This window comes from Chiroxiphia lanceolata, chromosome 7 (assembly GCF_009829145.1).
Source record: "Chiroxiphia lanceolata isolate bChiLan1 chromosome 7, bChiLan1.pri, whole genome shotgun sequence".
Taxonomy (NCBI): domain Eukaryota; kingdom Metazoa; phylum Chordata; class Aves; order Passeriformes; family Pipridae; genus Chiroxiphia; species Chiroxiphia lanceolata.
This window is the reverse complement of record NC_045643.1, coordinates 29574112-29598845: the sequence shown is the minus strand read 5'-3', so window position 1 is coordinate 29598845 and position 24734 is coordinate 29574112. Positions and strand designations below refer to the sequence as shown.

The following is a 24734-nucleotide window of genomic DNA, read 5'->3' as shown; positions in this document are numbered from 1 at the left end:
TGTAATCTATGGCTGATTCTTCTATATGTCACAGCAGAAAAGGATCCTGTGAGGGTTTCGAAGGGTGAAAGGCCAATAACCTCACAGATTCACCAAAGGAGGCCATGGATAACAGCAGTGAGGAGCTGTTTGTAGGAGGCAAATGAATTGATAGTGACCCCAGAGTCCTGTGGCAGATTACTAATGCAATAATAAACAAGAATATATGTGCAAGCAGGATCAGGCTTATGAAAAGTCCCTTCAGCAAGCAGCAACCTCGAGCTGTTAAAGAGAAAAGAGGAGCCACCTAAATGACTCTAGGAGTGAGAGTCACAGGCAGAATGAAGGGCATGTTTGGGGACTTTCTCTAAGAGCACCTTTTTAAAGAAAAGCTCAGTTTTCTCCAAACTGAAGTTTTCTGTGAAAAACTGCTTTCTTTCTTGTTTTTCTCCTAGCTCAGTGGCTCTCAGGATATGGCATCCCATCATCCTGAACTTCCTTCTCTTCTTGTTTCCTGACACCTTGTGCACTTTGAAATCCTGTGGAGGTAAGCAAGCAGTAACAATATCCAAAAGGTGTTTTGATTGTGTAGAGTTAGTAGTTTTTGTTGGAGAGAAAGGGATAATAATAGTAGAAAAAAAGTTTCATTTTGTGATTTCCCTCCCCCACAACTTTTCCTCCTTATTTGGGAAGGGAATTGTCTCAAGGTCAGAAAGTTTTATATGTTGCTGAAGTCAAAAAAAAAAAAAATTTCTCTATCCCTCAACACACGTTCCATCTGAAAAAATTCAAAAGGCAGGAAAGAAACAAGTCAAGAGCTATCAAAACAAAGGGAGTACAAAGGTGAAAGACCAACGGACAGGCCTGAAATATGTTTGGTTTGTGTGTTTTCACATTTGAAAGACATTTCTGTTAAAAGGGAACCGTAGCATAACATAAAAGAAGTTTATAGCTGTAACAGAATACAGGGGTTTGAGCCAACCAGTTCTGTCTAAATATGCCTGAAGGGTTACCCCAGCCCAGGCAATAGCTTCCAGAACTACGATCCAGGTTTCAGCTTTTAAAAACAAGCAAGAAGTTTTGTAAGTAGCAGTTCCCTATGAGGAATATGAAACAAAAGAAGTCGCCTAAAAGTCTCCTGTGAGCTAAAACACTCTGTTTAGTCCAAAATAGTGCACAGCCTCTCTTCCAAGGACAGAAATACCAGAACTGTTCAGTTGATTTGGTAAGGCAGCTACAGAAAGCAGGCACGGCCAACAGGACACGCTAACAGAGCAAGGAGCTGCTGGAGAGCACAGCCCTGTGGAGCACGGATAGCGTAAGGAGTCTGTGGCACGGAGTAAGGTAGAGCTGCCAGAAGGAGGAGTGAGAACTAGCAGGAATGACTAGTAGGGAGAGGAGCAGCTAGGAGAAACAGGTAATGGTGCCAGATCAGCTCAACCTAAATTGGCTCTTGCTACCCAGCAAGACATAATAATCTCAAATCATGAGTGTAATTCATTACCGGGGGGGAAAGTAACCAGCTGGCTGAGCAGCTGCTCTGTGGAGGAAAACACAGTGAAATTGTTATAGTTATACTTTGGGAACTAGCTATCATTACCCTCTTTGTTGTCTGGCAAGGCTTTTTCTCACGTCAATGAAAATACCTTTTGTTGGCCATCAGTCAAAAGCAATATGAAAGAGGATTGATCACTCTGAGTGACAGGGAAGGCCACAAAAAAGCTGGGAGGCCATATCAGGAGCTAATTGAAAGGAAAGATCAAGGGAAACAAATGGAGTAGAAAAGAATGACTATTTTGGACTCCTAAACCAATGCCTAAAATAGCATATTTATTTCTTAGCATAACAGACCCTTATTTCATTTTTAGATAGTCCCAATAAATCCTATAAGACATTTCCATAAGGGGTAAAACTGGAGTAGCAATGATTTTCAGAGTTTAGAGCAGGGATTTCTTAATCAGACATCCTGAGATGAAAAGTTCTAGTCATGAAGCTTTCAGTGACCTCTGGCAAGTTGTTCAACATCAACCTTTTAGAAAACCCATAATCCTGAAATGAAAGAAATCTTAATAAGAAAGAAGAACTACTGTTATTATTGCTTCTTAAAGTTACAGGGGAGAAAGTTTTCTGGAATTCCAGTCTACATCTATTCAAAGATCTTATTTTTCTCCATGTCTTTAGTGACAATTACTCATTCTAGCAGTTGTTTTCAAAAAATATACATATTTCTGGAGAAAACTCTATTTTATTTCTTTTCTTCACCACTGCAACCCTCCTATTTTTGTAGGGCTAATCAGTAACATACAAGCCTAATTCTTTCTCCTCCTTTGCCACCACAATAAGAGCAAACGATGCCTTTCAGGAACAATACTTTCAGGAACATGATACTTTCAGGGATGCTGACATGCAAACAATCCTGGGATAGAAACAGACAACGAGGACATGATACATAATGACTACAAATTCTGATTAAGTGTACCAGCAAATTTTAGCGGTTCCTTTAGGACTGACTTCCCTGCAGTTTTCTGCAAAGCCAATCCTGTATCAGGAGACACTGAATGTCTGGCAGAATGGTTAGAGGTGCTTCACACCACACAGGCTTTGGGCTCTTGCATCCTAATACATCTCACCCACCATTAGGTAGTGAACTGAAGGTCTTGTCTGAAGAGCCTACCTTATCGTTATTTCCCTGACAGTCAAGAATAAGAGAGGGAAGTATCCAGGGTACAATTCAGATCTTAGACTGAGTCATTCTCTGAAGATGCCAGTGTCTCTCTGTTGACTATAAAAGGAGACCACGCATTAGGCTCCTGACTTGGATGATTCAGTTACGATCCTAAAGACAGGCAGGATAAATACAGAGCACGGATAGTTACATCTACCTACAGAGAACTAACTGCATCTTTATATCACCTTCTCCATTTCCTTATACTGTGAGTTGTTTCCTCTTCATCCACTAAAAGACAGATCTTCAGTGAGTCAATCAGTAAGATTTCAGAGGGTTTCCACAAGGCCGTCTTAGCGTAAGCTCTCAGTTAGAATCCAAACATTTGCAGTTCAAGAAGTAGCAAAACAGACCATCTGAAAGTAGTAGGTCTTGAAAGACAGACAGTGCTCTGAAGAAGAAAACCTCTTTTTGACAGACAAAGGAATTTCATTTTTCAGTTCCTCTTCTCACTTCAATAGGTTCAGAGATCAAGCTGGCTGGTTCAGATTTCTACAGATCCTATCTCTCAAGACAGCTGTGAAGCTCATCAAAGTGTTCTCGCACTGCTCATACATCAGTGTTAAGTAAACTTCAGTTGGTAACTGAATCTGGCCCCCGAAGTTTGACATCCCTTGCACTACTGCTCTGTGTATAAATTAAAAAGTGATCATTATTATTTTTTCATCAGTGACTCTTTAAAAGCACAAAGAACAATTGTCTTCTTGACTTAATAACCATATAGAGGAAGAAAGAGGAAGAAAGAGAGAAAGGTTGTTTCCAGATAATTTGAAGTTACACTTTAAATCAAATTATGAAGAGGATAGTGTACTGTTAACCAGCAACCTTTAAGGAATTTCCAGAATAATATCATTATCATTTCCAGAAATATCATTAAATGAAAAGTTAAAACTATAGTTCTTTGTGATGAATTTTGGCACAAAAAAATACAGGATAATACTGGTCTAAATTTAAGAGCACTGTCAGAAGTTTAGAACAGAGCTTCCTCTCTCTCTCATGTGAGTTCAAAGTATTTAAAGCAATTTACTTCTTAACCTGATAGCCTAAGACATGCCAGGTGTTCTTACACCATGGACTGATCACTGGTTACAGAGTGCAAATGTGACTGCCTGGACAGAAACACAGAGCCTGCCTCTGTACTAACAGCCACTGTCTGAACATGCTCAAGTATCAGTGTGCCAAGTCAGGCAGGAAGCTCTGCTCTGGCCTTTTGAAGGGCAGATTTCTAAGCCAGAGTTAATGGCAAGTTGCTTTCAGTTGTGTTCTTTTTCCTAGAACCCTGTCCTGTTTGTGTTGAAAACCCTGAGTGCACTGTCTATAAATGCTCTGTGTCTTCACAAGCCAAAGGAACTAGGGAAACATCCATATGAAATCACCAGAAAACAGGTGGGAAACATTCTCATTCTCCTTCCTAGCATGGCTGCCTTGTGCAGCAAATCCAACACAATCTGGTCATTGAGAAATAGGGATTGTGTGGCTGGGCAGGGTGCTCTTATTCTACTGCTCTCTGCCGCCACCAGAGCTTAGAGGTATGTCTATAGCCAGTAGAAATCATCTGAAACTCCTGCATAATCCCATGCTACTGAGGGTCCAAATTAAGGAATGGCAGTCCTCTTTGAAGAGTTCAAAATAAGCAAATAAGTCACTCATGGCCATGCCATTATTAATTCCTTTCATAATATCTGCAGGATACTAATCAGAACAAATAAACCACCACTTTACTTTCAAGACAGAGCTAGTTACTTGTTAATCCTCTTTAGAAGATGAGTGGGGCCACAAGTCTGTTCATTGCCTGGACTCGCACTCACATTGACTGAAAATGTGCCAGTTCCTTTGGCAGGAACAAAAGGAATGGAATGAAAATTGCCCAGAAAAAGCAGTTGCCAAAATGTTTTATTGCATGGTCTGTGATGAAGACTGGATGGAAACAAACAAACAAAAACCCCTTTTACTACTCTTGTACCATCCTTTACTGCATAAATAATAGAGCAGAGAAGATTTAACAGCATAAGAGGCTGTTAGAGACATACCTGGGTTTGGAAACACATGCACATATTATTAAGTTGGTCCTTTAGAGCTCTGTAGGTAAAAGTTGTATGGTCTATCAGAATTTTGTTGTGAGATATTTACATTAAATAACAAACCAGGACATTGTGGCCTCACCAACTGCTGGAAGGACAAAGTTATTGAGAACAAAGGGATTTATCTCTAGGTCACGGATAACAAAAGGTTGCTTTCCCTCCTGTTACATCCCATTGGGAGAAGGTTGCCAAGAAGTTTTACTGGTATTGATTCCTGAGTTCCTTCTTCATTAATTTTTGGGGGCAATACAACCATAATTAGAGCCTGTACTCACTATCACTCATGGCTGGTAAGGTCACATATACCTTCTAAGCTCAGAGAACTCACAGCAGTAATACCTTGAAAATGTAAACATATAAATGACAAACATTAAGTGCATCTCATGACTTGATCAATTTACCAAAAGGGTTGTGAAAATTCTCTAGGATGCTTTGAATTGTAATGTTTTAATCAGTGATCTGTCAGGGGTAGCTATTTACAGGCTAAATCTGCTCAGATGGTGCACAGAGCATGTGATGTATTTTTGCAGGGTGCTGTGGCTGAAGTCATCTGGTAGTAAATATAATCCTGACTTAATTTTTCTTTTTCCTTAGCAATTGTTTATGTATAAATCTCTTGTTTTACAAGTATTATTATAAACAAAGCATAAAAGGAGATATATAGTCTGATTTCTTCTGTCTTTGAAACAAACTGTGACAGGTTGGAAAACTACAGAGTGGTGGAGAACTCTTCATTGCCTTGAAGTGATCAAATGATCAAAACAACTTAGCATGCATGTGCATGTGGTGGAGGGCGGGGGGGGGATGTACAGACCTAATCCTCTAAAATCTGGTGTGAGAGCTAAATGAAACACCAACTGCCTCAAGTATCCTAGCATTCTTCTGCAAATGAACTACAGAGATCACATGTATCACATGAAGTGTTCAGCATTCTCAGATAGTGTATGGAGACAGATAGACATTGTCAGGACACTTTTCCATACAAATTATGTCGGAACCATGCCCTGATCTGTTTTCTCTGCCAGGAAAAGCCAGACACGTTACAAGTTAAAGTGCTTGGTTTTGAAGAGAGACAGCCTTTCCTCTGCAACACTCTGCAGTCTCCCACAACAGTGGCAGCTGGTAAATGTAATGTTATCAGAATGGCCACATGGCCTTTTTATCCATCACCAGAGGCAGATAACCACGCAAGGGAACCAAAACTATGTCCATTAATGTATCTGGGCATGAAGCCAACAGAAGGCAAATCCCCAAATTTAGAGAAATCAGATGAACCTGACACTAGTCCAGCCTGATCTTTTCAATAACCAAGATAATTTCAGACAGCGTTACAGCTGGTAAGGCAACAGCCCTAGCTCTCTTAGTACCCCTACTTTCTTGTTTGTTAGTGTCATCTTGCTGTTTGCCACTGGTCTTCATCTGGCATGATAGGCCTGTTCCATTTTGCCATGCAGAGCCACCACAGCTACCTCAACACTGTGTACATAGCCAAGAAACCCCCCCCACAGTAACTCTACATCCACCTATTTTTCCGCTTTTCCTTTACAGGCAGCCAACACAACCAAAGCGAAGCAAGAAGAAAGTAGCACCAGCCATGACTTTGAGACAATTATGTGAGTCTGTGGAGAAACAGGCTGCCTGTGCCAGGCTGAGTGTTTTATGTACGCATGGAAATGACAGAAAGAACCAAGAATTTCTGTGAGAAGCCATAAGGCCTGTAGAATGAGAGTAGCACTTTGACTATTCTGCCATGAAAGTGTGTTAAAATACCAAGTTCAAGGTTTGCCCAGACCATTTCAATAATGCATCTAATGGGTCTCCATTTTCCTTCTATTTTAACAGGTATGCTTCAGGCTTTACAACTTCTCTTGAATGAGTTTCTTATAAAGTAGAGAATTCAGATGAAATTCTTGCCCATATGAAACAAATGGGATGGGGAGGCAATGAGGTGCAGAACAGCCTTATAAACTTACTTCAGCTCTTTCTAAGGCTGCATGGTAACATCTGCTTGTGGTACAACCCTTATCCTACTCTTGCTGCTTCAGAGTGTTGATGTTCATGGGGGCAAAGGGAACATATCAGATGCATGGAGAGATGCATGCAGAGGCTGGCAGGATAAATCAGAATCTAACAGTGCAAAGCAGTGGAAATTTGAGCCTACATGAGAACAATTTCAAATCTCAACAGCGATGGAAATGGTGTTAATTTGCTGGTAAATCGTCTGCAGAAGGGGAAGACCCAGAGCAGAGAGAGGGAAAAGGGAAAAGGTAACAAAAATTGAAGAATCTGCAGCAATTATAAAATACCAGTGTGAATGCCAAAGGGATTTTTTTTCCTCCCCTGCAGGACAGAATCTCATCACCTCTTCCCACAGCTGTGTTCTAAAAGGATCAAACACTGTAGCTCTTCCCTATCTGAAACCCGAGAACTTCTAAAAAGCAACTGAAGCAATGAAGTATTTTACACACTTAGCAACCCAACATTTTTATAATGATCCTAAATACTTTTAGTGTTAAAAGAGTTCCTTGTCAGTTCCTGCCTGTGTAGAGCCTCATAACAGCTCACAAATTGTCTTAACTGCTATTGCTTTTGTGTGAATGGTGCTCTACTTCCTGCAAAGGCTGCAAATGCAGTTTCATGCCATTTACTTTCTTTCCTTCTTTAAAACACTGTATATTCATTACTCATTGCCCTTAGCACTCCATTATTTACCTTGGTTCACATGTGCAAATGGATGTCATTGTATTAATACACAGTATAATAGTAAACAGTCTTGTAAAATGTCTGATGGTGTGAAGTAATGGTTATTTCTAATGATATTTTATAGCATAACATTTCTTACATTAATATTGTAACCTGTCAATCCATAGTGTTTACACTGGTTTTTTTCTACAGCACAACATGTATTTTGATTATGCTGTGACTGTAAGGATTTTGTGCAGTTCAAACTAAAACCCAGCTAGATTCAGAAGTATTTCCTTGACAGTGTGAAACTATCTGAGAACACAGCCCTGACCTGCCATTAGTACATACAGCATGTAGTCTGGCCTTGCAAATGGTGCAGAGTATGCCAGGAATTATATGAATGAGCCCTGTTTAACATATCTTAACCCTTAAATCCAGTCCAAATGGCACACACTTGGCCTACATAAAGCCTTCATCCAGCTAATTAGTTTTGCAAGGCCTCTATGTGAACACTTGATATTGATGCCCAAATACTTGATCCCTCTGGCAAGACTAACTAGAGTAGTTAGATGAGGAATTATTGATCTCTCAGGATCCATAAGAATCTCTTCTTGGAGATGTGTCTTTCCCAAAAGCTATTAATCGCTATTAAAAGCTGCTAATAGCAGACTGAGAAGATGCAAAATAATATTTGAGTCTGTATTAAGAACGTGCAAAACAACAAAACCTGTCCCTATTCACATCCACTTTTAAAACGAGATTGACACAGAACAGGTGACATGAAGAGAAAGGTATAGATGAACAAGTGAGGGAGTGAAAGTTCTGACAGAGAGATCATCTTTCACCAGAATTTTTACTGCACTAGCCAACAGCTGGAGAGTGTGAGCCACGGGACATCCTGACAGGGAAGACTGCATCTCTGAGAGCACATTTAATTTTGAGCTGGGTGGAAAGGGGAGTATCTTCCTTAGAGAAACTACGCTGTATGATTACCTGTCTAGAAGACAGCAAATTCTAATAAACTCTAAGCTCTCCTGTCACGATTTGTTCTCCCACATATTTTCATTTTAGACTTGAACCAGGAAGAACTCAGTTAAGGTTATTAAATTTTGACAAGTCAAGAAATTATTACAGATAAATGCTGCATATCTTTAGTGAAAACATACAGGTAGAGAGCTTCATCTGCCAACTGATGGGCATTAACAAAATAAGCATAATAGGAATTGCACAACAAATATACAGGTGTTTATTTTCAAAGCCCTCATCAACTTCCTCAGATATCTTCCTCCTCCTCACGGAATCTACAATTCATATTTCACATTTAGCTGATAATTTCATTTATGAGTTACAAAGCATTTATCTTGAATAGTACAGATGTTTAGTGAACAGAATGATTCATCTCTTCCTCTCTGCTTTCTAAGTAGGACAAAGAGATGCCTCCAGTGTGTGCTAGGATGGAAAGACGTCTGTCATTAAGTTGTTGCTTCCCAGATAATAACTACCCATTAAGAGAAAAATTTGGAAAGACTGCTGCCAACAGAACTCACACAGAGTATTGCTCTCTAAAGCAATGGTGCTCCAGTGACTCTTACTGCTTCTTTCTTTTCCTCTCACCAAAAGTCACGGTACATACGAGAGACCTGTTCCTTCTGAAACCCAGTGACACAGCCTCATTGCCTTGTATATGTGGAGAGTAAAAGTCTGAATGGGTTTTAGGAATGAATCTCATAAACACTTCTACTGAATTCAGAAGATGTAAGAGAGCAAGTTTTGGTTTGGAAAGAGTGAAAAAAAGTGTAAATCACTGTAGGGAATGAAGAATATCTAAGATAATATGGATTCTTATTGACATTATATACCACAATTAGAAAAATCACAAAAGCATTAGAATTTACAACCCTTGATTTTTGAGATTGTAACCCTAAAACTGTATTAACTTTGTATAGTTTGCTGAAAGTATCCTGAATTCCAAGTACATTCCCTATTTAATATATAGCTTATGAATTTCATTACCATGCAGCATGTTTGTTGACATATAATGAAAGCAAAGTTGCTTAAATTAAGCATTCACTACATTCAGTCCCAGTTTTAGTTATATATATATACGGCATGAATATTTTTGTGGGTTTAGAGGAAAAATTAGGCAGGTAGAAATAATGGCAAACTTTTCAAGACTGCCAAAGAAATGGTCATACATATTTGCAAAGGACATCTACAGCTGCAGTTGTGCTGGTGCATTCCAATTGTGCCACTAACAGGACCCCAGATTTGCATGTTGAATAAAAGTTGCCTGTCCCCTCCCCTTGTTGGTTCATGTCTATTTTGCTTGTGACAATTTTGTTGCTCTGTCTCCGCGTCATTTTTCACGTGGAGGAAGGCAATGACATAAAGAACCCCAGGGACATTAGAATGCTCCATAAACATGATTACAGCATTCAGGCTCTTCATTTAAGCAAGTACCATATTGCCACCAGCATCTGCTTCGGGCTGTAATGGGGCCCATTAACAAACCACACCATCCTGAATGAGCGGAGCCCTGTAACATCTGTTGATTGTGCTTGCATATTAGGCAGCTAAAAACATGGCATCTCACACCTACTGTCACTTATGCTGTTGTGCTGGTATTCATGTGGATTCCTCTGGGAGAGAAAAGTTATTCACCTGGAGCCCAAGTTCTCAGAGGTGAGCCTGTACCCTATACACTGTACCTCTGTGAGATGGGCTCGGAACATTGGGGTGTGAAGTTCATTGCAGCCAGCAAACTCATAGCACAGCAACATCTAAAGATGATCTAAACACCACCACTAAAATGTCTATGTTGTTTCCTCACAGGAGAGTGAAATACACCACAGTTCAATGGCTTTTTACACTTGAAATTCTTTTTTTTTTATTAAACATCACTTTCTCAGAAACAGTAGAGCACCTACAGCTAATTGCTCACTTGTGAAAAACTGAACACTGAAAATAATGTCACATTCCTTATGGGGAATGGACTGATCAATAATCAATGGACTGACTGATGATTGCCAACGTGAAACAGAGAGGTACTGAAAGGTGAATTAGGATTTTAGCATACATAGAGCTGCCTGTGAAATCTTGGTTATGGGAATAGCCTCTAGATGAGTCACCAATCTTTACAGGCTGAAAAGAAATGGTCATTTTTTATCTCTTTTAGTAGTGATATTACCTGTTGAACATCCTGCTGGAACACACAGAGCTGCAGCCTTTGATGTAGCCGGACCTTTCTGTGTTGCCAGATGCTTTCTAGGCGCCGTTGATGATGCAGGACTTCATGTACCACATCCAACACCTGGTGAACAGCCTTGGAGTAGTTTGCAGTAGCAGTGAGGGATTCAGAATTCCCAGGGCTCAGGGGACGCTGTAGAACATCCAGCAAGGCTTTTCCATCCTGGCTCACCTGAGTGAAGAAATAGGTCTACTTCACTGCACTGATACTTAAACATCCAGTAGCCAACAGAGAACATTCTAGCTCATTATTTTTCCCCCGTGTGTTTTCCTTATTTAAGTCAAAAAGGAAGAAAGACCTCATCACATCTCTTTTTGACTTGTACTTACACATTCAGCACTTGCCTTTGCTTCCTAGTGAGCCTGCTGTGTCACTCAGCAGGAGCAGAGGTACTGCACTGCTGGGACTGCACACACACATCCCAAGGCTATGTTACATTCTGACACTCGGGCACTGAAAATCTTTGACATATCCTGGCTAGTGACAGGTGGCATTTGCAGTAGCAGGCCTATTTCTGTGAGGAGGTGGCATTTTAAGAAAACCACAGATGGCAGAGTCATTCGTATTCTGTATGATAAAGGAGAGTCCTTTCTTCGAAGGATTACTAAGTATGTCTCCACGTTGAGAAGTGTGACATTCCATTCTGTATTTCATTTATTTTCATTTAGTGGCAGTGAAAAATAAATTAGTATATGACAGTGATTCTTTTCTTCCCCAGGAATAGCTCAGAGGGACCTATGGTCTCCATTTTCAAAGGACTACAGCTGGCTAGCTAATGTAAAGCCAGCCACGTGTAACCTTTTTTGAGAATATTAAAATACATTTACAGATGCAAAGGCATTTGAGAATTAAAAAAAAAAAAAATGACAGATTTTTTATGCCAGAATTTTTTCCTGGAACATTCCTGGAGCATTTTCATATTGCAGGGGCAATATGAAAAATGGAACCATAAAAACCAAATTGCTATTAAAAAGTGTGTGCATGCACTGGTTCTCTAGAAATGGCTTTTTGAAATATTTTTCAGTTGCAGGTTACAAAATTAAAATATTTTTTTCAACAGAAATGGTAAATGAGGACGCTCTTGGAATCCCTCTCTTTTCCTGGTTCAATTTTTTCTTTTCACTCTAAAACAAACTGCAATGAAAATGACAAGATTTTCTGAAAAGTGTTTTTATTTCTATGCAATCACAATTACCAATCTTGCCAGGGAATAGATTAATGAATGTTTTTCATCTAGTTTAAATTTTGAACATTATCAGTCAAAGTTAAAACACATCTCAAGGATTCCAAGTCTCATTTGTTTCTGTATTATAAGTTGCTTGTTCAAATGTAGTAAATATCCTTAAATACCCAAACTTTTTGGGTATTTTTTTGGCAAGTCATGCCACATCCCAGTCTGTTGCTGCAGTGTGTATCTGGTGCATTTTCAAAGAAATCAAGAGACCCTTTGAGATTTATACTGGCAAAAACTGGAGTCAAATCTCATCATATTTATGACTGCTGGGTGGGCTTAGGCAAATCCTCGTAGATTTTTTTAAATATTCAAGGCAATTTGAAATAAGATCCAGAAATAACTGGCCAGTCCATAGGGAGTGGCTTTCCTACTAAATTCAGCTGCTGCTGAAGATCAGCTGGAACAATTTTCACATGCTGGTGCCTTCTGGAGTCACAGAGGGAACAGCAATAGTGGATAGTGGTGATATGAGGGAGGACTTTAGGAGGAAACACTGAGGCACAGGTGTTACCTCGGCAAGATTATGGATATGGTATTATCTGATACTCAGGAAGAAGCAGCTTCTAGACAGGTAAAGAGATAAGGCATAGTACATCCTATTTTATCTGTGGGAAGACAATCAGCAGCAACTTAATCACTGGGAACAGGAAACCAAGGCTATGGACACATTTGGGTGCAGCTTATTAGAAACTCCCTCTTTGCACTGGCTAAAATTCACTGTCTATGTTCAGTATGCTCCTGTTACTGGGCTCTGGGATTACAGTTGGTCTGAATCAGTCCCTCGGTGGTGGTACAACGGTTTTAGTATAGTCCCTGCTGATTTACACTAATAGCAATCACAGCAGAATTGGGACTAACAATGCAGGTTCAAAGGTTTGCCCTGACTGCAGAGAATGCATAGAAAATATGACAGACATGCTTTACTCAGGACAACTTTCCTGGAAAGTTTGTGCCGTAATATAGATCTATTAATACCTACAGCTTCTGCATTGTCTCTTACTCCTTTCTCTTCTACAGGATGTAGGCTTTGATCTCTTGCATGGCAATTTGTTTCTGCTGTCTGTTTAAAAAGCCTCAGAGACTACAAGTTATGATTTTTCCCTGATGGGCATAGCCTTCCAGTTATTCTCTGCACAGCCAGAGACAAAAACCAGACTTTAAGGGCTTCTGTTGTCCTGCCAATAATCATTAATACAAACTGGAGGCTACTAGAAGTGCTCCAGTGCTCTCCAATTTACATGCCTGTCCTGTCATACTGGACTAAATATATGGCAAGGAGCACGGTGACCATGAGGTAACCAGCAGTATGCAGTATTCACAAGGATTACATACATATTCCAGGGTTTCATATCTTCTGCAGCTCTGAAATTCTTTGGCTTAAAAACTTCATTTTCCAAAAGTGTTTTTGTTGTAAATATTACTGCATTCCCCATCAATAAGTTCAGAAGGTTTGTGCTCTCAGAGTTCTCCAATTGAACACATTTCAGAAAGGAAGGGAGCAGCTTCACAAATTGAGAAGCTACCTACTGTGCTCTTGCAGTCATTTCCTTCTTCTCCTTATAACTGTAAAAATAAATCAACAAATCTCTTTAGTTCATTACCTGACACGACACACATATACACTCCTGTCATCTGGTGATATTCCTGCATTTTGGCTTCATGGTAGGAGAAGGATGGGCAGAATGCAAAAGTTATGTGACGTTGGGTGAAGCAAAAAACAGATTTTATTGTGCTAGTGGAATAGTCTCCATGGATGCCTTATACATAATTAGGGAATAAGTTAAAATCTGCAGATATCCCATAAAGAGGGTAAGAAAGACTTCCAGAGCCTTGCAAGTGGCTGGACTAATAGTGCCATCTGTGAAATAGCTACGATTGGCACTGGGGAAAAAAAAATGGGTTTTAGAGTGAATATATCATGCCTTTAGGAACAGAGAGTGGAGAGCAGTTATGTCACAGTGAACAAGATGCTCTTACCGTCAACCATAACTGGAGAAAACCTTTCTTTCCCTCCTAACCTTATCTTTATCCCAGCAGTGCAGTCCTCAGTAGAGATGTCCTGATTTTGTCTCCTCATCCACAAGAAACACTGGTTGAGCAACATAAATACACCCTGGCTAGAGAAATCAAGAGGAGATCTCCTTGCAAGAGGGAAAGCTGCCAAAGGCATACATCTTGTGTGCCTCTCCTCCCTCCAGCCCTGCTCTACCCAAAAGAAAAGCAAGGCCACAACTAAGTTCTTCAAAGGAAGAAGGCCTGTTCTGCCAGCAGCTTGGTATAGTGCAGGAGATTTCTTAGATGTGGTTTGCATACCACATCCATGATCTCCACCTCCACTAGTTCTGAGCTTCACTCAAGCTTAATAAAGGAAATGAGACAAATAATTATGACTACAATTATGGCAAGATGGATAAAAAGAATCTTCCTAAGATCCTTCCTAAGAATCTTTGGGTGGCTCTTAGGTTACTGAAGTGAATTCGAACTGCTTTGTTATACTCTGTAAGAGAACATAATAGGCCCATAACATATTAAATGTTAGCTAGTATCCTATTAAATATCCATATTAAATGGTTATTTCAAGGAATGATTACTCTTATTTCAAATCTTTCAGAATTATAGAAATAGAAACAGAGATTTTCAGTGACTGCAGGAAAATAGAAACAGGGGTTTTCAATGACAATGAAAAGGAAAGAAAATGCTAAGGTTTTCATCCTATCATAGAGAGCTTTGAGGGAAGAGACATTGTTTTCTATGAGAAGGGGCATTATATAGACTGGAGAACAGGCATGTGGATAGGAGGCAGGACTCCTAAGACTCTTCACCTTACCACATATCTGTGGGAAAAAGGATGAACATTTCTGAAATGAAAGACTGTAATCTTTCTGGCAATTCTACATACCATTTAAAAATTTACTTATTAGTAAAATAGTATAGAGATGTTTTAAACAGCTGTGTTTGTGACTAATTATAGCTTTCTGAGGAAGCATCAGCAAAAGCAATATGGATGTTGACAGTTACTTTTGGTAATGAGCTTTAAACAAATTTTGATTTCACAAAATCTAAGATTGGGGCTTATAAACAAAATGCCAGCTTCAAACATTATTATTTTTTATTTAAACCCAATATGACATAGTTTTTTGAAATATTTTTAAATGCAACCTAAAAAACTTAGTTTCACCTGACTGGGCATTTGTATGAAATTCATAGTTGCAACTAGAGGTCAACAAGACTGTTCTGTCTTTGCTCACACAATTCACTGTTCCCAAGAAGCCTAAGGACTGAATAAGGAAGCATCCTTTGTCATTGCAACCCAGACTTCCTCATTCTAATTGACTAACTCTCAAATTCTTGCAGGCATTTGGGAAAGAAGAGGTTTTTATCTAACATTCCTTATATTTATCATCAAGGTATCTGCACAACTGCACTCTGTATGTGTGAGTGCCAACCACCAAGCCTAGAAGAGCAAATCAGTTGCTCTTCTGTTTTATACTATAGATTCTTACAAGGCCATGATGACCAGAATAAGGGCTGGGCATGTAGGAGAGCTGCTACATTCTGTTATGTAGTCTTCACTTGGTGACTTACTAAGTATAGCAAACACTACCACAGTCCTCTAGTCCAGCTTACAAAACTGCAAGGAGCAAAATCCCTTCATAGCCAGCAAGGCAGTCAAGCTTAAAACAGTACAGGGAAATGAGAAATGCAAATAAAACCAAGTGTTCAGGTATTTTTGACGTTTACTTTCCAACAAACCTGAGTCCTGGACACATGTTTAACAGAATACAACAGATAACATATATGGATTCCTACCTCCAGGGTAATTTGCAGGTTGGACTCATGATTTTAAGGATCTTTTTCAGTCTAAATGACTCTAGATTCTGTCTAAAGCACGGTCTTTTGCAAAATTCATTGCACTTAGGACCTCACATGTCTTTGATGTTGTATATTAAAGGAAAAACCCTTTGGCATGCTGTGTGCCATCAGCATACCCTTGCTAGATCTAGCCTGGACTCATGCACAGGAAGAAAGCAAAAGTAGTAAAGTTGCTGGTGGCTTAAAAGGGTTCCCAGTTCAGCAAAGGCAGTGAAATGGCTCTTCTTTGGGTGCTAACACTGGTTCTAGATTTTATTTCTGTATGGGGTTTGTCCTTCAGATTTGTCCTTTTGTTCTGTCCTTACAAGCAGATTGCTGGGAGTCACCTACTACAGGTCTAACTCCATGAAAGAGTTGCAGAAATGGAAACCAGAACCTACTTCATTTAGAAAAGCTACGCTCCTAAATGCAGTCGGATGTCTGTTATCACTTAACAGATACTCACATTTTCTCTGGGAAGCACATACCTCTGTGTAGGCCTGTGTTACTTGCTCATAGAGGGTCTGGTGGTGGTGGATGGCCAGTTCCAGGTCTTGCATTTCTGAGGGCAGGCCTCCGTCACTGCACATTTTGCACCAGGCATCCACACCTGAAAGGAACTGAATTCCAGGAACCATGAGTAACAGTGACACAGAACAACATGTCATCAACATCAGAAAACTTTGTAGAGTGCCACATATGTCTGCAGCAACAACTGAGAAAAACATAACAATTATAAAAGAGTCCTTTTGGGCACCTTGGAACAGCGCGTACCTGTCACCTCCTCAGTACTTGAGGGACACCCAGATCCAAAGGCATGTTTTTTGTTCCTTCTGGATTAAAAACAAATGCTCATTTAACCAGGCTCAGCAAACACACCTTCTAAAAGTCTTCACATACCATGCAGGGAGGCCACAATATTGCAATCCAAAAAGGGAGGCTGCAGCATGTTTAGAAAAAACCATCAGCATGAAGCACAAAAGGACACGGTGACAGCTCCAGCTGTTTCTGGCGTTGTCTCATCTGTCAGTCTTCCCTCAGTCATTTACCTGTCCTGAACACTACTCATTTGAGCAACAGAAAACTCCCATTAAAATCACTTCTGACATTCATTTCAGTGAAAGATGGACAGTCTGTATTGAAGGAGTTCCCAATCCTGGTCCAGCTCAGTGGGATTGCTAATAGGATACCAAGGCTTTAACCCCCTGGGTCTCACATGTTCTTCTGGCCCAGATCAGCAGTGATCAGATACCATTACCATCTGATGACTGCTAGGCAGCCAGTGGGCAGATATCCATGAAAAGGAAGAAAAAGAAAAAAGGCAATGCCATTGCAATTGATATGGTTTAGCACCTTGGTTGGAAGCCTTAACAGCCAGCCAGAAACCGAGCACTTTGCGGAGCAAAGGGGTGGAAAAAAAATATGTTTCCACTCTTAAAGGCCTCCAGAGTAGTGCTCATGCACTTTGGCAGAACAAATTGGGGAAGCTCTCCTGTGTGCTGCCTGTTCTGCAAAAAAAAAGAGGAATTTAGTCTCTAAGGTTCCCATCCTGTTTTTCTTTTAATCAGGGCTTAGTTCAATGACACAGCACACATGTTCGTATTTTGCCCATACTAGCTGTCTGGTGCCACCTCATTACTTCTCATTAATGTTTTCTCTTCCTCCATTTTTCTGTTAAACCAGCCTGCCATACTTTGGGCTATTTATAAAAAAGAACAGCTAATTATATAACAGATGCAGTGCCCTGTAGGATGAATGTATAATGCCACAAAACCACTCCAGGATCACAGTTTTATCCATTCCTGAAGAGTTCACCTGTGGCTTGTTAGTAAAGTACTTGCAGCATGGATTGCTATGAGATTCAAAGCAAAAAATTCCAATTCAACTCTGGCATCAGTATCCTCTTTTATTAGTACTGTAAAGCTATTCACCATGCTGCTGTGTAATCAAGGATATAAAGTGTTTGCATTGTAAACACTTCAGTGCACAAAGATGCAGTGACAAAGAGTAATTCCAAAACATTCCTGTCTACAAAGTACAAATCTACCAGGGACAACTATGCTTTCCAGAAGACTAGAGGAAAGGATGGCAGGTTCTCTCGGATTGGTTTGACTTACAATCTGTCGAATCTGTTCAGATGAAATCCCCAAACACCCCTGCACAGAGCTGAAGTCATCGTAGTTTGTGCCAAGGCGGTGGAATTCACATAATTTCCTATGCAGTGTAAGAGCACGGAGCCGAGATCAGTCCCTTTTGGGGATGTTCCATGAACCTCTTGATTGAAACAATGAACAAAAGACCTTTATAACTTATAGACCAGTGCTCCTGCTGCTGGAATCACACTGTTATGGCTTTTATCAAAACTGCAGAATTCTACCAATTTTAGTAAAAGCTCTTGTAGTCATGTAACTCATCTATTGCCGTATCCCCAGACTGTGATTTGCACAGTAGGTGGGAGAAGTCTCAAGAAGATCCGATGCATAAACCACATGTCCACCATGTTGTCTGGCATTGATCTGCTGTATATAGACAATGTCACATCAATTACTTTGTTAATTTTACTTCTGCATCTAGAGGAGCAGTTGACATCATCTGGTTTAAAAAGTTTTAAGAGATTCAGCCTGTGAATGCTTTACTCTGATATCTTGAAACAATGCAAAGTGGTCTGTGCTGTGTATGTAGGGTCACGTACGCAGAGCAGGGGTTTTTTTAAGGATTTTTGCAAAGTGTTAGTTCATGGCATAGGACTATTGATTTGGGTATTTTGAGAAATGTAGCTATGTTCATTTTTATTATTTGTCACACACTGTGGCAGACACAAAAAGCTTAGTTCAATGTAACCCTTCATGCTAGAAGCATATTCACATCAAAAAATCACCACTTGAATCAGTTGGAAGAAGTTGCATTTAAAATTATAAATTACTAACTGTTAGTTTGGAACACGAGCCATTACTGTCCACTGGATAATCAGTACCATTTAAATTGAATGCTTAAATTTATAGTTAGTCTATTGACTAGAATATCTCCTGTTGGGAACATAAAAACTGCTTAAATGTGATTTGAAATAATAATTGTCTGTGCGTTTCAAGGCTTCAGGAAAGATTGAGAAAAATTTCTCCCCAAAAATAAAGAAGTCCATAGGGTATCTTTGTGCCTCTGATCCAATCCAAAAGTAACTTTAAAGTAATGACCTACACTTATTCCTGACTCACAACCTATTCACCTAAGTTGCAAATTGTGTATGCAGATTCTAGCCGGTAATAACGTATTCTCAGACCACTTCTTATTAACTTTCCTCGGGGACTGCTGTGCTGTGTCACATGGTTGCTCCAAAGCACAGCTCAGACATTTTGTACTCTGTATTTCTCCACAGATATGCACAGTTCTACCGCTTGCTAGGCCTCTGTGTGGAAGCTGCAAAATAACCAGGGTGGTTCTCCTAGGACCCAGAAAATTTAGAACAAAACTCTAATGTGCCTTCATGCTCCAGAATGGCTGTGGGGAAAGGTGGGAAGAAGGCCAAGAAGCCACTTTCCTCAGTGACTTTTAATACCTCTTGATACCCTGATTTTTTTGTATGAGGCTAATTCCATATTTCCTGTTGCTGTTTCTGGAATTTCCCTGTCTAATGCAGAAGTTATTTTGATCTTATGCCTGTATCTCGTAGATATCAACTGGATTTTCCTTTTCTCCCTTTCATTAAGTTCTTCCTCCCTATTTTCTTTTCCTCTCTTTTTCATTTCCTTTCCTCATATAGGGGAGCTGAGGGTGTGCTTAGACAGATCTGGGCAGAAATGAGAGATGAGAACAGTAGTCTTCCTGGTTGGGGAGTAAAGTAATATGAAACAAATGGCCAGGGGTCAGTTTTCTGAGAATCAGCATAAATGTCTAGTATGTGCACCTAACACCTGCTACCTCTACTTGTGCACTTCTGAGGGTAGAATTCTGACCCAGAATTAATTGGCTGAGATCTCTCAGCCGATTGAAAACATTAATTTGTTCATTCTGACAGGATCTGTACAGTGAACATCTTATGAACAATTTAGCACGCTTTCAGAGATTACATCCAAGCAGGGGAGGACACCTGGTATGTGTGCTTCCCCCATCTGGCAGTTAGGGAGCTGGAATCTCATCTGGAGTAAATCAGCACAGTTCTCTTGAAATCGCAGTGAGATAAGACACATTGTGCCATGTTCTTTTGCAACTTTGAATAGCTCAGACAAACCTAAACATACAGAAGCAGATTCTCTTTTGCACTAGAATATCTCCATGTTAGCACTTGAAAGGGAGGGAAAAAGAAAAAAAAAAAAAACAACAGAAAGAGGAAAGAAGAAAAAATAAACAATCAAGAGATTTGTACCAGGTGGAATTATAGGACATTTGGGAAACACCTCCAGTGAATCTGCTGAATGGTACCCTGACTTGGACATAGTAGTTGTTTGGAGTTTAGTTTACTGGCTTTTGATCAGACACACGTGTTGAAGGATCCCTGGCTGGAGGCTAATTTGGAATGGTTTGGTTTGTTTTCTTTCTTCCATTTTTTCCTTTTCTTTGCTGTTTTCTTGATGATGGCTTAGTATGTACAGGTTGTGCTTAAAAAAACTAAGGAAGACACAGGTGTGTGCACACCCACAAAAAAAAAAAAAGGGAAAAAGAAAAATAATTAAAAAAAAAAGCTTTCATCCAGGAATCCATTCAGCTGAGTCCCATTCAAAATGCCACATGTATCTGCAATAAGAGCCAGGAAAGCAATGTGATTCTGAGGCACATGAAGACAGATGTGAGGCTCAATTCCCAGCAGGATTGACTCAGCCTTTCATCCTTCCAAGCCAGACAAATTGTATTCTGTGCAGTTTTCTGTGTGGGGTCTTTAGGAAGAGACCTCGAAAAACAAGTTTCTTCCTGCTCAGCTTGCATGTTATACAAATTGTAGAGCTTTGCAAAAATCTCTGTTCCAAACCAACAACTTCCTTGCAGGTTGGGATGTGCAAAAGGCTGGAAGATTATGGTCCTAATAGACTCACTTCCTGTTGGTATCACAGAGAACTTCAATCAATAGGAAGGAAGGAACAAAGAGACTGTAGCAGCTTATCACAGTGGAGAAAAAGGCAATCTGCACATCAGATCTGTGCGAGGGAAGCAGGGGTACACTGTGGGAGAAATGGTTGGATCCACAACAAGATTACCCTTACTGACAGAACAAAGGGAGCAAAAACAGATTTGATCTGCAACAGAGGAAATAATGGGTTTATCTACATCTTTGCTTCATAGATTTAAGCCTTATTTATTGTAAAATAATGAAGCCCTGAATTAAGTTTAAAAAACCAAACCCTGCGTGATGTGAAATAATAAAAAATCACATATTGAATGAATGTTGGATAGATAACACTGTTATAAACCAAATCTCAAACACCTCACTATTTATACTATACAGAGGTCATATGACTAAATTATTAGCCTTCAGGTCATTCGTTTATTTTACCAAAGTTACTAAGGCAGGGCTGAAATTTTATTCCTGGCTCATGGACACACTGACACCCACATTTCTTTTTTGCAGCAATCTGAGTTCACAGGTTTCACATCAGCATTTATCTTACACTGAATTTTCTCTTACTGCAAGTAAGGAGCAACTGCTATCACAATTAGCAAATTGTCTGTTAGTAATATGAGACTTGCTTCTGTCAGACAGCACAAACTTCAATTTGTTGTGAGGAGATGCCAAGGCAGGACTGGGTTTTTCAGACCCATCCATACAACTGTAAAGAAGGAAGACCCAAAGCTGAAAGTGACATTACTGTGGCTCTTTTTCAAGTTAAGGCTGAGGCAAAATACCCACTTCGAGAGTATTCAAAAGGCAAGAAGACAAAAAATAGTCACCTTTAGTTTCAGAGACAGTTCAGTGCAGTTTTCTGTTTTATTGCCTTTCATGCTGTACAATACCTCATAAGTAGCTCACAAGACTGACACTTTGGAAAAATAGGGGATCACTTATTAAAAAAAAAAAACAAAAACATCCAATCCTAAACCACGCAAAGAAGAAATAACTAATTCATAATAAACCTTAAACATTTTCATTGTGACTATAGACTGGATATAAGTTCTTTTTTTGAGTTTTCTTTATGAATACATGATGATTGACAATTATTAACACGAAGACTACTCCTAAACACTACAGTACCTATTGTAAGGAGATGAAAGTTTTTGTACTGGGAATCTTCTTTGAGTATCAGTCCCATCAGAGGCACAGAGTGTGCTTACATGAGTAAGTGCCCAGTAGGGTGAGTAATTGCTCTATGCTATGTCCTGTTGTCAGTAGGAAACACAGAATAAAGAAAAATCCATTATAATTCTACAGTCAGAAACAAACAATAAGGAAAATCTTTACTCTCTGAGCTAACCTTTTCTATACATAAATTCTGGCTTAAGAGGCACAGTTTCTGGCTTATCTCACAATTTCTTCTTCAGATGCTTCAGGTATGGGTCATTTTATAAACACCAAGAACACCCACTTGGTAGCCTTGATATTAACCACTTGGAAAAACAAGCAAACAACAACACTGAAAAGAGCTCCAAAGCAGTCTTTGTCACTGGAAAATGAATGTAATCAACATATGATCGATGTTGAGCCATCATCATTAGGTGGACCTGGTTTAGGTGCAAAAAAATCGGAAGGTTTATTCACTGACGTATTTTAAATCTTTTGTAGCTACGAATTATGGAATCATTCTGGTAGTTGTTAAACACACAAACCAGAGTTCAGGGACATGGAAAATTTTCTTGGATGTTCCTGTCTCTGAAATCTCTACTTATTGAGGTCTAATAAAGTCTAGGGCTATGGAGAGCACTGCAAGAGTAACTGTTAGAATGAATTCTGTAAGCTTCATTAACAATAATGTTCTTTGGCTCCTAGAAATTGTCTGCTGGTATGGATCTATGCCCTATGTGTGAACATTCCTGTGCACATAGCACATATACATATGGGTGCAGATACATACTGTCTTACTGACCATAATAATCCTGAATTTATCCACAGCACCAACGAAATATTAGGCAATAGAAACAAAACAGCTTGTTATTGCACTATTGCACTTCATTCATGATCACACTCCTCATTATTAAAGTGAAAACATAATTTCTTACCCATCAGGGAACATGGGCCGTTTTTGGGGTGGAAATGTTACTATTTGTTTTTGAGAGACTGAGCCACTAGGAACAAGGCTCTAAACCTCTCTGCACATAAGCCAAAGGCCATCAAGTAATAATTGCAGCATCATCATTATCAACGTAGCAGTGGATCGTTTTGCCACTCACAAAAGCAACTCACCTGTTCAGCTTTCTGGTGAAAGACAGCAGACATGGCTAAGATGGTGCTGCGCTCATCCAGAGCTGCAGCAAAACTCTTCCACTCTTGATCCAGTTGGCTGGATATTTGTTTAATTTGCTGGGAAGCATAATGGCCTGCCTCGGAGAGCCTGGACGCAACAGACATGATTCGATTGATGTTGACATAGGCGTTCTGAAAATTAAAAAGCACACATAAATAAAGAGAAGGAAGAACTGTGACTACCCTCTGCCTTCATTACACATTCCAAACACCATCAGCTGGAGTAAAGCCAAGCAGTTCAGCGAGAGCAATCAAGCACCTGCTTAAATATGCGAGAATAGCAGGCATACTACCTTCCACTCTAAAAATACATCCCTTTGGAATCTTTTTGCTCATCTATGCCATTATCTAACACTATTATCTCCCCTTCTACTTGAATTTATTTATGTAAAACTAATTTGCCATACTTTACCTATTTACTCCCCTGTTAGGGTCTACTCATTGTTTCTATGTTTTTATTATTTCTGTTGCATTATTTCATATATCTGGATGCTATATCCATGTATTCATAAGTAAAATGTTTGCTTTCTGTCCTTTGAGAACTCTGATAATCCTTTATAGACACGTAGTGTCAACAAATGGAAAAGTCTCATAGAATTTAAAAGAGCTCATAAGGATATTCTATAGACATATAAGTGTTTCCATAGAAATGTCTATTACCTTATAGGCTTCAGTTAAAATGTTATCTTTTCTGCAGGCTATTTTAAGCTGTTCTCCAGCAGAGATATTATTTAACTTCACTCCGCATTTAGAAGGATTCAAAAAGCCCACTAAAAGGGTAATATTTTCTGTTCTTTCATAAGAATTTTCCATTACAGTTTTTATTCATCCTTGAAGAAGTGGAAGAACAGTTTTTTCTCAAACTGAACTGTGGACAGCAATATAATTGCATTACAATACCCCCATTCTGCATAGGAATGCAGTGCTGAAAATAAATAGCCATCATGACAATGTCTTACAAAGATGCACCATCAAAAGACAAATGACAACTGTCTTGCAGATTTTTGGAATGTCATTTGATGTAAGCACTTTTCCTTTCTCTTTCCTCCTCACCAGATGAAAGGAACATCTCAGAATTTCAGATGTTTTGCTAGTGTTGACTTTCTGCTGCTTTCTTGTCTCAATGAAGTATTTCAAAAGGGCTTTAGGAATTTCTGAGACTAGAATCTGTAAGACCCTTATGTGCAAGGACAGACAACAGCCCTGATGATTTTAACAGTATTACTCATGGGCAAATAATAAATCAGAGATGGAAGTGTATGTTGGAGCAGGATCTCATCATAGTGAGTGGGAGCACAATGTGGAAAGGTATCTGCCAATCCAAACATGAAACACAACAGAGCACTGCCAAGTCAGGCACAGTTCCAAACTAAGTTGTAAAGCAGGGCAAAGTATGTCTGCAAAGTGTGAGGGATAACTATGAAGTACACTCATCATACCTGTAGGTGATAAAGGGCAAAAGGATGGAGCCACACCCCATACAGCCACCCTGCTCTCCTTGGTAAAACCATGACTGTGAAAGTTGCCACCTCAATAACACAGATCTA

The 24734-nt window shown here is 39.5% G+C and overlaps 1 protein-coding gene across 2 annotated transcripts in view; it reads right to left on the bottom strand.

Annotated features, from left to right (window-relative positions):
* Positions 1-24734, bottom strand: part of KALRN (kalirin RhoGEF kinase) — a 506307-nt gene that overhangs the window by 247032 nt on the left and 234541 nt on the right. For both annotated transcript variants that reach the window (XM_032693924.1, XM_032693926.1), the window contains exons 8-10: positions 23128-23319; positions 16292-16423; positions 10658-10888 (exon numbers count right to left, since the gene is read on the bottom strand). In XM_032693924.1, coding sequence (XP_032549815.1) covers positions 10658-10888; positions 16292-16423; positions 23128-23319 — 555 coding nt within the window. The remainder of the gene's footprint in view (positions 1-10657; positions 10889-16291; positions 16424-23127; positions 23320-24734) is intronic.